General features: G+C 41.6%; 1 protein-coding gene across 6 annotated transcripts in view; it reads left to right on the plus strand.

Moving 5' to 3' along the window:
• Positions 1-3246: 3246 nt before the first annotated feature.
• The window catches only part of frya (furry homolog a (Drosophila)), a 43853-nt gene continuing 31298 nt past the window's right edge, over positions 3247-15801 (plus strand). For 3 of the 6 annotated variants that reach the window (XM_067507174.1, XM_067507175.1, XM_067507176.1), the window contains exons 1-2: positions 7292-7574; positions 12630-12829. In XM_067507174.1, coding sequence (XP_067363275.1) covers positions 7505-7574; positions 12630-12829 — 270 coding nt within the window. In that variant the 5' untranslated portion in view covers positions 7292-7504. Of the gene's footprint in view, positions 4150-7291; positions 7575-12629; positions 12830-15801 lie in introns of those variants that run through there. The other 3 variants (XM_067507172.1, XM_067507173.1, XM_067507171.1) reach the window with 2 other exon arrangements.

Consider the following 15801-nt stretch of genomic DNA (forward strand, 5'->3'; position numbering starts at 1 on the left):
ACTGAACATTGATTAAATGCCACATCATCTCAAATCATCTAAAACTAATTACTTGAACATAACAATGAGTTCACTGCACCTTTGGAATGAGATGAAACAGGATATTCACATCATGGATGGGCAGCCGAAAAATCTGCAATAACTACGTGATGCTGTCAATGTGGACCAAAATCTCCAAGGAACATTTTCAGCACTTTCTTAAATCTATGCCACGAAGATTTAAGGCAGTTCTGAAAAAGGAAGGTGGTCCAACCTTGTGCTAGTAGGGTGTACCTAATAAAGTGGCTGGTGAGCGTATAACAGTGTCTATGTTGGTATATTTACTGATCCATATTCAAAAGACTGTTGCAGTGTTAGTTGCATCATAATCATTTTTGCACAAAGACTTGAACAGACATCACATTATTGTCACTGACGTTATATATAAACTATGCAGTTTTTTCTACATGAACCAGAAAAATCTATCAACTAATTCCTCTGACAATAGTCATGTACTGTAATACTGTAATACTGTAGGATGAGACTAAAATGTATGATGTAGATGATGTAGATGTAATTGAAGCTTCGTTTTTAAAATTTTCTTTAAATTGCCAAGTAGACAGATTTAGAAATATAATAATAGATAGAAATAAAAGGAATAATAATAGAAGGAAATATCTCTGCGCTGCCACCAGGGCTTTTCAATGAGTCTGTTTTATAGAAGCTTCTGACAGCATGTCTCCAGATTAAGCTACTACAGCTTCAAATTGAACCATCTTTAAGATGTCGCACATGCAGTGTGGGCAACTACTAAATGTCTTTCCTTTGTGAAATGTACAGCTCTTGGTAAAATGTTCCTCAGATTAACTCCTTGTGTTATCCACCTGGCAAAAAACTCAGAATCGATAATGTACATTTGTGCATTATTGATTGTACCAGTAATGTACCAGTAGAAGAACACGGTCGTCTCGCTGTAACAAGATATGCAAGGTGTTCTCCTCACCCGCTTCTCTTTTCAGGGGCCACAGTGACTTCGTGTGTTAAGTGTGAAGCCCCTCCCAGCTCAGGTGGATGATGTGAACAGGTGCCGTCTGTGGACTTATTTGCAACCCTTGAATGGTCCTTTTGTGAGTTGACCCAATCCAGACTCAGAGCAGTGTGGAGAATATGTCACCTGTTGATTAATTACTGACTGTGGATGCTGGCTCCTTGTCTGGTGTTTCTTAGCTTTTATGCGGAGATGGATGAATGAAATTGTTCGGTTACGTGCCACGGCGTTGTAACCAGTGTGAACGGATGACAGACTTGATTTCACATTAAGTTGCCATGATACGCTCGGTATTCAAGATATTGTAAATGATTAAACAGCCCAGGGCGCAGCTGATTAATGCAGCTTCTTCTCAGAGCTTCTCGAGAAAACAGTTTAGTGAAATGTTTTCAGATGGACGTACATACGCCGCATATTTTAAATCTGTGGTTAAATCTGCTACATAACATCTGTTGTGTACCTGTTGCTATTGAGTCCATGAGCATAGCTGGAAGTAACCTTGAGCTGGTTTGTGTTAACACGAGGGTCTGAAACCTATCAATTATTAATCATGTTCGGCTCTGCCTGCACCAATCTCAATGTTTCTCACCATGGAAACAGCCTTCTGCCTCCGCCGCAGGGTCTTGGTTTCAGTGGCCGTGCCACTTGTCCTCGCTCGGTCCAGCCAGTCATGCTCTGCAACATATCCTGATACATGCACAAAAACTAGTTTAGTTTGTTAGCATTTAGTTGGTACACTAGTACTACTAGTTGGACTAGGTGTTCAATATGCAGCTGATAATATAACTGATAAATGTGCATTTATTAGAACTTTTTTAATTTATTTTTTGTCCTTTCGGCTTATCCCGTGAGTTCAGGGTCACCACAGCGGATCATTGTCCGCATGTTGCTGTGGCACAGTTTTTACGCCGGATGCCCTTCCTGACACAACCCTCCATAATTTCTACCGGGCTTGGACCGGCACTGCACAGCTGGAGATGGGAATGGGCTGTTAGGGGTTCAGTGTCTTGCGCAGAGACACCACGACATATATCCGGGACCGGGGACCCTGTGGTCCGTGGACAACTGCCTTTATTATAATATTTCTGTCTAAATGTTTACATTTGATTTGAGGATAGAATACACTTATAAGTTGTTGTTTGAGAATAACCGTTCTGACTATAATGTCATGGTGTGTGTGTGTGTTTGTACACTGTATGGTTGATTTAATTTGTGAAGGTTGAGTCCTAAACTGTCAAAATGACCATCAGAAGCCAAGTTTCCTGAAATTAAGGTTTCCATTAAGTTTTTGCTGCACACTAGATGGCGCACTACTACTACTACTACAACCTTTCCTAGTTGTTTCCTTTTCTACAGTTCTTTTCTAGTTTCTCTTTATCATCTTTGTTTTCAAAACACAAAAAATAACGAGAAATTTTGAAATATAAAGTTAAAATCTAATAGTGACAAAACAGAAAAAATCGGGCTGATTCATTTGTAACTGAATTCAAAGTGAGCCCAGGCAGGCATAAATAAATGTATGTTATTTATTCATTATTTAGATTCCGGCCTCGGGGTCAGAGCTTCAACTCCACAGACAGATGGCGAGTCTTCAGATGTTGCGAAGACATGCTGTTGATTCCTGTTCTCGAGGATTTTTTTAGTAGGTCAGAAGGCTCCAAAGTAATTTAGACACCGCTACTGTGCCCCAGTGGTAACAACATGATGAACGAATGACTTTGCTATTTTGACAGTTTGTCTCATGTCCTGCTGCAGAGGAATTCTGCTGTGCCCGGGTTTTTGACGAAAAGTGAAATTATTGCTGGACTCATTAGAGTGAATCAGGAGCTCCCTGCTCTGCAGCTGTTTTCTGTAACCTATGTTCAGTCATTCATGAAGCCGGTCACATTTAGGTGTTCATTGATTGACATTTTCCTCCCCATAGCGACACAAGTCTTTCAAAATTACATACGGAGGCCATGGAAAAACAGTGTATAGGCTGGTTGTTCCATGTTGTAGCTGTGGTTTCTTTTCTAAAACAGAAAACGCCTTTGATTCATTTACATACACAGGGCGTCAGTACTGCTGGTGTAGCTCGGACTAGGAAAAACTGGTTCATGTGGTAGGTGTGTCTGCTAAGTGTCACTGCAGTGGCTGAAAAAGACTGAAGCTGTGTGAACGTGGGTTTTTGTATCACTTCTTACTGGATGTTTTTACACCTTTCACTCATTTCCTCTGTGACGTCAGCTGTTAATGTCAGGACATAATGCAGGGGGAGGACAACACAGGCGCCCACACGTAGGACTGGATGGAGAAGAAAGTGCTGGGACTTTGCAGATATCGATGAACCAGTGAGGACTTAAGATTTCTGCAGCACGTGGAGGCTTCAGTGCTTTGTTTAACATCACAGTGAATGAGGAGTTCTCAAATGTTCTCATTCAGTGCACTCAGAACTCAGAAGTTAGTTTGCATCCCGTTACTCTGGGTGAGACGTGTCTGTTTAGACTTTGATGTGTAAACTCCAGGACAAACACAGGATATTTGTTCAGGAATGCCTCGTGGGCATACAGTAGGCGGGGATGTTGTAGCTGTCAGCGTGGACGCTCTTTCCCTCTCCCACCCTCTTTAGTTATGACTTTCCCCTCTCTTCTTTGCCCCCTGCCTTTTTGCTGAATATAGGAGGAGCTGTCTAAGTAATCCAACACCTGCACAATTCATAATGTTACTGTAACTTGCTGAACTGCCCCGACAAGTGGAGCGGTTACAGCAGACCGTCCGCAACACGGCTCCAGCTCTGCACAGCAGAAGTCTGCCGCCTGTCCAAGAGAAAGCAGTGTGTGAGGAGGGAAAGAAAAGAGAAAAATTAAACACTGCACTTTAAAAACAGGAGGGGAAACCTGGCACAGCTTCAAATGACTTTCAAAGAATGATAGAAGTAGGTGTGGGCTGCCTGCCATCCAACATGTCTCTAGAGGAGAGTGCTGTGAGGGAGACGGCTGAGAGTGAGACAGATTGCTCTGAGGCACTGGATGAAGTTGTCCTGGGGCGCATTGCCAGCTTACCTCTGGATCCATTCCCACCCAGGGACTTCAGAGGGAAATTTAAAAAGATGCGTTACAAGAAGAGGCCCACCATTCTGGAAAGTAGGTAGTGTTTGACTCCTGCAGAATTCTGCTTTTAATCTGGGATAAATGTGATATTTGAAAAATGTGGAGCATTTCAGCTGCTCCTACCATCACTTTGTGAAATTCCTCACCTCCCTGTCGTATTTGACATAGTCACTTAGGAATATGATGTCTTGTTAGTACTCGACTGAGACAGTGGGAGGCTACATCACACAGTTTTTCATTTTGTGTGTCACAAATCTGACGTCCCTGCCGAACATTTTTGCACTCCTCTTATCTTAATAAATGGCACAGACACAGTAATGGATTAAGGAATTGGAGAATTTAAGGACCAGAACTTGAGCAAAACGGTGAATATAAAGAAAAGAGGGGCACCAGAGAGTGAGTGAGTTAGTAGTTTGATAACCACAGGATGACCGAACTGGACAGACATACCTCACATTCCTCACCTTCACCAGAGCTTGATATTGTACTTAATACGTGCTCAATGTGTTGGATCCTTTCTCCACTTAAATTAACGAAAATGGTGACAGTTGATGCCATTAACATTCCAAACTGGTAGCTCTGATAACATTACCGATGTACAGTTTTCTACCTTGGGAAGTGACACTAATGCTGTGCCGTGCACCAGCAAACTGTCAGTGCTCCATGTCTAAACATTTGGCAGATTCAGAGATCTCCACATATGGTGTTATGCCATAAAAACTGTATTTAAGTTTCTTTAGAGTGACATTCAGTCTGAGATTTTCATGATATCCGCTTCTCGGCTTTTAGGATGTGATGGGGTACAAATAATGTGTTGTCTTCTGTGGCAGTTTTATTGCATTTAGCCTTCTCATCTGCTTTGGCAGTGAAGATATCTGTTCACTGCTTTCTACTACAGTCATGTCGAAGACGGGTACATCAGACAAGTTGTTACTGCTTCTCAAATGATCTGAGATGTTGCTTGTCAGGACAGGAGAGGCCTGTAAACCTTCACAGCTTTTGATTGGAGGGATTTTTTTTAACAAGAAGAGAGAGTCATAGCATCATAGAAACTATTTTAGGACAGTGTCTAGGCAGTGTAGTGACTCAAAACATCAGTTGTCCTGTTTAGAAAAATTTAAAGAGGGGAAACAAAAACATTTTTACTGGGCCTGAAAGTAAATATAGTTTCACATCTAGTTAAAGTGTACTCTTACAGCATTTCTGCTTCACAGTGCTCCTGATTATACGCTCATAACCCCTTTGTTTAAACATTTTAGTGTTAGAAAAACGACCAGTAACTCAAGTATGATAAGTCTCTGTTGGTTCACCGCCTTCTTCCTGTTTAGCAGCCCTGTTGGGGAAAAAAAAAGGAAAAAAAAATCTCCCAACTTGGGAATTACGTAACTGTTTGCCCTTCAGAGGGCCTCTAACTGGACAAGTCAACCCGAGCAGATTATAACTGATGGACAAGTCAGGGAAGTGAACTGTGTTTGTTCCGGGTTTAAAGAATCCATTTGAGTTGTTGTCTTTTTTCAGTAATGAGCCGCTCGTTCTGCTGTGACCATAATAGGACAAATACAATTTGCCATATTTGCTCTGATCAGACTGTTGTATTCATATTTTTGTTTGCATGGATTTTTTGTTCAAATGTGAAACAAATTTTATCTGCAAACCGGAAGACGTTCAATAAGACCTCTTTCCGAACAGGATTAGATATGTTATGTCTATATGTTTACTACTAGGGCAAAGACACTGGCAACTGAGGATTTACTCAAACATAATTAGACGAAGGTGTAATTTTTGGCAGGCACCTAGTTTGTAGTTTTATACTTTTTCTTATTGATCTTGTTAAAACTTGTTTAAAGACGATAGGATGGAAAATGCTATGGAAATGTGTATGAATAGTGATGAAATAAATAGTAAAAGATGTTTTCACTAAATGCATCCATGTAAATTGTGATAATGTCAGTACCATGTAATTTAACCTCTGAGAGCTGGTTTCTTCATGAACAATAACAGCAGCAACTCAAAGGAAGACGTTTTCCTCTGCGCATTCTTTAGTACATAATTTAATGGCCTTTTTATGGCATAAATCATCTTTAGCATGAGAAGCTGTCATGTTCAAAACTTAACAACTCTGCCAGGAAGGTTAACAATGTGGAAACATGTGCCCTAAAAAATGACAACCCATGTGACATCATTTCCAAAAAAAACACCATTTACATCACAGAAGGTGGTTTATTTGGTGCTGCCAAATATTAAAACAAATGTAAGTCACCGCTGTGGTTTTTCCATCATAGTGCGTGTTATGTAATGGAGGTAAAGTGGCTGTCGCTTGATGGAAGCACAAGGTTCCAACAGGATTATACCAAGAGTGCTGAGAGGCGGAAGAGGAACAGGGATTGGAGGATGTGTTTTAAAGGCCATATGGATGGTGACATGCAACTTTACATAGCAAAATCTTTTTATAGTTACATCTCAGAAAGAGAAGATGAAAACCTTTAGACTGAATGCATTGAAACAATGTGTCATCCATGAAAAAGGGAAATGTTGCTTGTTTGCCAACATTTGTTTTAGACAAAACTGCACTCGTCCTGATCTGAACTTGTGTAAAGGCTTTATTTAGCGCAGCCCTCTCATAGTGTCTTACTCAGGTCTGCTCTTATATGTAAAACTTGACATTCGTTCAGATTATACAGATATACAAATAGGTTTCTGTTTTATTTATTCAATTTACTATTTTCTGTAATGCAAATAGCCTTAAAGAGGAGTTAGCGGTGCAGAAATAAAAGGGTTAAAAGCCAACAGTCAGCGCCTGCTCCCATGCAGATGCTCTGCGTGCAGTTAATCCCGTCTGCTTGTTGATCACTTCAGTGCCTTCTTCTTTAAACTGCTCTGCCAGATGTTTGTTGTCATGTTTCATACACCCTGGCTTCTCAGCCTCCACTATGTGTTGTGGTACCCTGTCAGATGCACAGGGTCCTGCACTAAAAGATGCACAAGTCCAGCACTGTCATCATTTTAGACTGTGCATGCAGACTAACAGTTATTATTAACTGTGCTCCACTAAGAGGATTGCTTCCTGCACTCTCAGCCTCCGCTGAGTTATTTAAAGGGAGCTTGCAATGCCGCCCACTGCCTGCCACAGCTTTAGAGAGAGAGATAGAGATGTTGTCAGAGTGTGGAGTGAGGGAGAGAGAGAGGGCTGATAGCCAAGGACAGGACACAAGAGGAGGGCTAAAGCCGTGCTAGTGTGTGTTCTCAGGACCTCAACAGCCCAGGATTGTGTGCGTCACAGAGAGGTGACAGCAGGCACTACCTGCTGGTCCCAGCTCAGCCGCTGTTGCTGCTGCCACTGGAGGGAAACCACAACTAAAGGGGGGACAGTCAACAGGAAGCTGCAGTCATGACCAGCCAGCAGGACTCAGGCTTCTTTGAAATCAGCATCAAATCATTGCTGAAATCGTGGAGCGGCAGTGAGTAGCAGTTTGTGTCTTGTTTTTGTTGTTGTTGTTGCTGTTGCTGTTGCTGTGCTCAGCTGACAGAACTGATGGACTCACTGAGAGTGCAGTTCTACTGGGAACATGACTTTACACCCTCCTTTACCTGTTAAGATCCATGACGTGGATGTGCTGTTGCTTGTTGGAGAGAGTCGAGGGCAGTTTTATTGTTCAGCACTGCCGGAGCAACTTGGAAGCATCTTACTTTCAGTAGCATTGCACCACACAGCATGGTTGCAGTTGTCTCGTAGCAACAGACAGATAAAACTCAAGTATCTAAAAAGATGTACGGGTTGTGAAAAGTTGTCCATTACACACAGACACACCGTGCTGTGGTATAATAGTTATGTGCACTGAAAGTCACTGAGAAAGCACTGAAAGCTAATAGTGATTCAGCATTTAATTTCTGCAGCTTCTCTTTAAATGTTGACTGACAGAGTCGAAAGACCTCTTTATCAAGTGCAAGGACACAGTAATAGGATTAGTGGAGAATCAGGTCGGTTGCATGTTGCTCACAGGTCTACAGCCCATGAAGGCGGGATGGGATGCCTTCCTGCTTCTTATAATGAAATATTTGTGCGTAAGATTTGAGTGGAGGCCTGCAGCAAACTGAGACGTAGAAAAACACGAAGCAACCCAGGAAAGGCACCTTAGCATATTGAGCATGTAAGATATTGTATATAATCCCCTCTAACCCTCCCCAAATACAATCTATAGCTAAAGCAAGTTTTGATCTATTCAGCTGCACCTCTCAGATATGGAGATGGTTTGTATACGTCTTCTGAGTCTGAATGTAAAGAGATACTGTAGAACATGCTGTCCCTGTCCACACAGACAGTCAACTTTAAGCCATCTCCTGATGATGTTGCATAATCCTCACGGTAGGACACTTTGGAAATAAAGGCACAGTCAGTCATTATACTGTACCAGCTGTGGCTCACGGCTGAGCATTTAACATTTTCATTAAATATGTGATCTTCTAATCTAATCTCTCTGCTCACTGATATGGACGTTAAGAAAATATGTATTAATCATTTTATGGCTGAACATAATACACACATATATAAAATGTATTATTGTCTGGAGCCAGCAGTATGTTTTCCTGCTGTCTATCAGTGCTGTTTGTACTGTGGCCACAAAGTAAACAAAGTCAAAGCCCTTTAGAGCCTGCTCTTCCATAAATCAGTCTGCCTAAGTCTAATAAAACGGTGACTGCCAGCTGCACTAACTGGCATTGTGCAGCAGCTGCGTCAGGTCTGGTGCGTAAATTGCCTGAGGGCCGGTCCCATATCAGCCAATCGGAGCAAGAGATTGTGAGCTAATGACTAGTCAAACATGTTGTTCAATTCTCATTTAGTTTCTCTAATGAAATGAAAATGTGCTCATTTTCTTGCCCGTTCTTGTGTTGTTTTTCATGTAGCGATGTTCAGTTTGTTTCTATTCTTGAATTTGAATTCACTTTCTGTTTCATAATGACAGCATTTTTAAATCATTCCACTTCCACTTTTTCAGCTTTGTACAGCTGAGCGTGCAGTATGTTCTGTCTGTTGAAAAGCTGAAAATAGTATTTCAACACCGGCTTAAAAAAATTGCGGAAGTTATACATCATTTTTGAAAGACGTCAGCATTTTCACACGGACTCGTTGCAAATGGCCTGATAGCCATTCCCTCACAGAAGGAAGTTGTTTGCAGCAACTGATGTCAACTTGCTAAAAGGGTGCTGATCTAAAAGTGGATTGGAAGTATGAGACCATACATTTTAATCTGGGTTTCACTGAGGGCTGTGATCAGTCATTTACACTGAGTGTTTTTGAGACACTCAAACTGTCTCATGTGATTGACTCCAGCTGTTGCCTCCTCTTTCGATTAAATGTTTTAGCAGAAGTGTCCTGATATGATTTCAAGAGATTTCCAGCAATTACTGGTGGAATTGTAGGTATCTATGGAATTATCTTTTACTAACTATATTCAAATTCCATCTAAGGAATGAACTTGGTGTCATATTAATGTGTAAATATGGTTTAAGCATATGGCACATCCGGTTTTTACCCTGAAGACAACCATATAACTCTGTTTCTTCTGGCCTTAAACTACATGATGTAATTCCTGTTTTATAAAGCATGTTACATGGCATATATTAACAACAGTGACCCTTTATTCTGGGAGAATAATATATACTGTATTTTACAGTTGTCAGGAGGACTATTAGCATTATAAACCATGCATTCCTGCTCTCTCTCGCACAAATGGGCTGTCAGTGTTTCTCTCAGCCGCTCCCAGAGATCTACAGTATGTTGACAGTGGAATCTCTGGTACAGTTAAGGAGCTCAGTGGTATCCAAATATCCACCCACTGTGTTCATCAGCGGCTGCTAATGTGGCTGTTTACTCACTGGGATAGTCTCTGTGCACTGTGTATAAGGGACTGTGTTCTTTGTCTACATGGGTGTGTGTGTGTGTGTGTGTGTATGTGTTTATGTGTGCACGCGTGTGCAGGAGAAACCCTTGTTAGACTGTTTGCATTGTCCTCCAGGGAGCACCACCATGCCCAGGGTGTTTCCAGCATGGCGATGATGTAATGGACACTGTGCCCAAGCTCCTTGTTTGCAGAGTCACATGTCACGTCTGCGTCTTCATACGGCACCCAGCACAACAGAACGGGCTTGATATGCATACTGGTGGCTTTCTTCACCTCCCATCTCCACTTAAAGTCAATAAAATGGTCAAATTGAGTTACATATCTCATTTTATTAAGCAAATGCCTTTGTGCATCCTCTGTTGCTGTGAAATTATTTAAAAATCTGATATTTAACAGATTTTCTTTAATGGGATTTTTCTCAGTGCTTGAAAAAGCCTTCCTTAAATCTTGCTTTAGGTCCAGTTTTGAGTCAGACTTTGGGCGAAGTCCGCCGAGGCAGTGCCTGATCAAGAATGGTGTTTACACTCTGGTGGTCGGGGCCTCGTGCTACAGGATCACAGAGGTGGTGGAAAGGGGAGGGCTGCCCTGTCAGTATAGTGTGTACCCTGGGATAAATATAGTCACACAAACTATGCCACCATAGCATATTGGACCTCATCACTGTGCTGTTCCTCAGCTAAAAATTCCTGCCTGACCTTCACTCTTGGAAGGCACCGGCTGGTCACAAGGCTAGAGGAAGCCATAGCTGCAGCAGCTCACACACACAGAGAAAGAGAGAGAGCGAGATCTAGATACTGCGTGGTCTCTCCCACCAGACACTACTCCCACTTTTTAAAACACACCCGCAGTTGGCTCTGTGCGCCATGGAAACTATGCCCAGCAGAACAGAGCCAGCTGACACCCAAGATATGGACGTTGGTGGATTTTATTAGCGAACATTTGTCTTAAATCAAGACAACCCTGGATACCATGTCCGCCTTCCCCACTATGGACAGGACGGCTGTGTGCTGGAGTAAGGCCAGCGTCATAAGTTTCATCAAGGGCCTGGGTAGGTTTCCACGAGTGAGGGAAGCATGTTCTGAAAGCAGTAGGAGATCGTCACACATGCTGGACATTCCTTTAAACACATCCAAACGGCTCGTGTCCTGAAAAGACCTGGTGAAGAAGCCAGCTTCCTATGTGCAGGTTTATCAGCTTCTAAAAACTTGTTGAATAGACATTTACTCAACTCCTTTGTTTAGTTGATCACTGTGTATGTGCTGACGTGTAGAATCTCATACTTATAATAATGATGAGTAAAACAGGTTCGACAACTCATCAGAGTTGTTTTTCCTCCCCTCAGCATTTAATCCGCAAGAATATTAATGTTTCTGTATTTGATGCCTCCTTTGGCAGACAGAGGTCTTTCCATTTATTTACTGTTTTTTTAATTCCTGTGTGTAACGCAGTGTCTATTAAACATAAAAAAAATTTTTTGTCAGAACTTGACTAGATGAACATAAATTAGTTAGAATTAAATGCATCAGGGGTCTACATGTGTTGTACTGAGATAGGCAGGTCTGACACAGATCAGCAGAACAAAAGCTAAATATTGTACCAATAATTGTATTTTATAACAATATAAGTTTAACAACACTCTCCTTTAAAACAAGCCTCACATTTGGGATGAACTATTACTTTCACCAATAAAGGAGCTGGGCTACTAGCTGCAGCACCTACACGCCCTGCTTTCCACGGCTATGTTATATACAACCTTGTTAATCTATAACCAAGACGATTTTACTTATTATGGATCGCACTCGGATCCATAATTTTATAACGAAAACTCGAAACTAAAAAGATGTTCACAAAATCCAGTTTTGGATACGTGACTTTGACAAATTTGACGTGTTCCCTGACACAGTGCAGGGTCTGCTGCTGCTGATGATCTGGTTTCTGTCCAGTCACATTTATTTATTACAACACACACACTTTAACACTCAGAATCCAGTGGCTGAAGAAAATGTGGTATTCATTGTAGGGCAAAGATCTATCTGATTCTTTTAAATCTCAGGTGGACTTGCATTTCCAATATGTAGAGTTTCAGGCTAAATAAAACTTTCACAGCTCTAATGAGATGGTTGTATTCTGTCCTTCACCATATTCAGCACACTGAGGTAAACATTAACTTGTGTGTTAGTGTGTAAGGTTTATGGCCGTAACCAGGCCATCTGTAATTAAACGTGGGCCACATCATAACAGTGGCTGAAGGATGGTCACATGCTCAAGATTTTTGCTTCCTTCAAAGGGCAATGACATCTTTGGTAGGAAATGAAAACACCAGCTGCTGGCCGCAGTGTTTTAATTTCCACATGCGCTCTGTTCGCTGCAGCAGTAGGAAAGAAAGAACAGACATGGGGGCAAGCTGGTGCCCTTTGGACAGTCTTCCCTCAGGAATGTTCAGCATGTTGGGAACTTTATGTCCATGTTTGGAAACGTCTTTGCAATATCCTATTTGGTGATGCCTTTTTGTAAACAGACGTGTGGCTGGTCCATGTTGCACTCATTCCTGCCTGAATTGGCAATGTGTGACTTAACAAAACTGTTTGCCCTGTTGTGCTTTTTATGACGCAGCCTCGCCCGTGGGGAACGGATACAGCAAACCCCCAATCCCTCCAGTCTGCTGTCCTCAGGGAGAGAAGGGTCCCCTGGTCATGATGCCCATCAGCATCGATCCAGAGAGCAAACCAGGGGAGTATGTCCTCAAGAGCCTGTTTGCAAATTTCACCACCATGTCCGAGCGGAAGATCCGCGTCATCATGGCTGAGCCCCTGGTGAGTCATTGGAGAGCGACAGACCGGAGGGTTGATGCATATTATGAGCTGTGGTGATTGGATGTTGTTGGCCTGGTTCTGTTTTTAAAGGCTATTGGTGTTATCATGGGAAGTGAGGTCATGACACTGGAGCTCTGTAGCCTTTGTGTTTGTCTCCATTAGAGGCTGTAAAGTGTAAAACTAAGCAGTATTAAATCATAATAATATTCATAATAGGGCCTAAAAAAACAAGAGAGGTTGTTCTAGAGAGAGGTTTTAAAAATAAACCTTTATTCTATGAAAGAGGGTCTTTTTCACGTTGCTAATGATGTTGTGACCTCTTGTGGGTGTCCTGACCCACAGGCTGCGAACTGCAATAACAGGGTCAGACATGAAGCCTGATGGACAGGCCCACAATAGCTGGTTTGTCAGTAAAGGGATTAAAACAGGAGTAAAGTAAGTAGGGAACCATTTAAAAATACTCCAGTGCACATAAAATTAATTATAGTCGAATTATAGTATCTTATATAAAATCCTAATCTAACTATAGCTGTCAACTAGTGGAGTGTCTCATTTAAATCTATAGTATTATATGATTTATTTTTCTTTCTGTCTATTGCTGGTGACAAAAATAAAGAACAACTTTTGATTTAAGGCCAAAACAGAAATAGTTGCCTCTGAAGTAGGAGGCTCCAGTCCTAAACAAAACACAGAAGCACCCACAGTGTCACCTGATTTATGATATATTTATATAAAACAGCTTTTGTGAGAACAGGCAGCCCGACTTCTGCTAATGAAGCTGAAACTTCACAGTGATATATTACCGTCAAGGCCGCAGGCACAGAGGCACAGATGTTAACTACCTTGTCATGTTTATTTGCTGTCTGCTGACAGTTTGGCAGGTTTGTGTGAGGCAGCAGTATGAAGCTGCATGAATGTTTTAGCCAGATCCATTGTGCACTTCAGCTGAGTTTGGCACATGCAGTGTTTTGCTGCTACAAAGCTTGAAGCATAGTCCTGTCCTCTTTAGTGTACTCCTTTATAGAGTAGTTAAAAAAGGCTGATTGGCCATTAATCACTTTGAACAACGAACTACAGTATGAACTTTTAAAACATATCACATCAGTTTTATTGCACTATAGACTCATTGCTACTTTGCTGTTGAGCTGTAACTAAATTTACTGACATTGGTGCCATATTTTAATATTAGTTTGCAGCAGATCACATAATTTGGCACAATGCAGTTTTTTTACTCTTTGGGAGTAAAAATGAATCAAATACCTAATCTAGATGAACCTTTTAACAGACTTTCTATTGCACAGTATGTGTGTATAAAGTTAACACATGACTTTGATCTGCAGCTATTTTCATAAGGAGTTTAACAGCAGGCAAATGGTTCATAGCAAATGCACTAACTATATGCTCATTCCAGCCTCTGCAGCTTTTTTCAGTTTTATATCATTACTTCAGTTGGTTGGACAAAACAAGACATTAGAAGATGTCTCCTTTATAATTTCCCTCTGGAAAAATATGATAGGCATTTTTTACTATTACCTGACATTTCAAAGAAGATCCCTTTATTAAGATTCATTAATAATGAAACAAGTTGCTAGTTGCAGCCCTGATCACAGTTGAATAGACTCAGTTGTGAGAATTTCTGGGACCTGTCAAATGCTCGATGTTGTAATTACAGAAGTACTTCAGGCTTGAATATTAAGCAGCACATAAAAGGCTTAGGTTATTCATCCAGTGGTTAATAATTTACATTTCGTAACAGCTTTTCTCTAGTTTTTTTTTGCCTCATCTTCTTCATTTATGGAAAATGAAGGTAAAAGCTAAAGCTTCTGACAGACAAACGGATCAGTAGGGCCAACAACAGCTGCTGTGTTCTATGCACTGACAGTCCGGCAGACAGAGAAGAGCTGCTGTGTGTGCACCGCTTAACACCTGCTCCCAGGACAACCGTGTCCTTACAGTCACCTCTGAAAGTCGACTAACATCTACCAACTGAAAACCTCATAACCCACATAAAACACTGTAGTAATCATCACACCTGCAGCTTTTTGTCCTAAGATGTACCTCAGTTGTTAAGGCAGTCGTCCACGGACCACAGGGTCAGTGGTTCAATCCCCCGGTATATGTCGAAGTGTCTATGGGCAGGACACTGAACCCCTAACAGCAGAAATTGGGGAGGGTTACATCAGGAAGGGCATCAGGCGTAAAAACTGTGGCAAATCAACATGCGGACAATGATCTGCTGTGGCGACCCAGAACTCACGGGATAAGCCGAAAGGACCTAAATAAATAAATAAATTAAAGGCTGCATATACAATGTAGTTACACTTGTAGTTACAGTATGTTGAACAGGTCTAAAATACTGTGAGTGCAGTCTCCAGTTTCAGGCACTGTGATTTAGGACGCTGTTAGTCACCAGTCTGGAGGGAAGTGTTAATTACCACAGGGAAAGTGTAAAACCCCTCGTATCAGTGTAGCTCCCTTCTGGAGAACTGTAGGGAGAATGTGTTCTCCCAGCGGAGAACTTGCTGCATGTACCATATTTGCTTTATCCCTGCGTCAGAGTTGCAGAAAATGATTTTGAAAAATGCTATAAACAGGGCTGCTGTATCAGCCCGTCACACAGGGCAGTAAAATCCTCTAAAGACCGACAGTTTAAGAAGCATCGACTTTTCTGTTGCTCCTGCACAGATGGGCTCCTCTGATGCGCGCATTTGTGCAAAGACTTAAAAGACCATCAGAGCATGAGGCTTAACTGGCATTTTAGCTGCAAGCTAAGAGAAATTGACAAGAGTAATTGACATTGCCATCATCAGCCCACGCAGTGTCGATGGCAAACAGATCAGACAATCACAGTAAGTGATTTGCTCTATGAACAGTGAGACTCTAGACGGGCAAGGCTTAAGAAGCAGAGGAGCAAAAAAGGTGAAGGAAGGCAGACGATTTGATTTTTATTAGGTTAGACTAGATGGTAATGG

This window comes from Channa argus, chromosome 6 (genome assembly GCF_033026475.1).
Source record: "Channa argus isolate prfri chromosome 6, Channa argus male v1.0, whole genome shotgun sequence".
NCBI classification, from domain to species: Eukaryota; Metazoa; Chordata; class Actinopteri; order Anabantiformes; family Channidae; genus Channa; species Channa argus.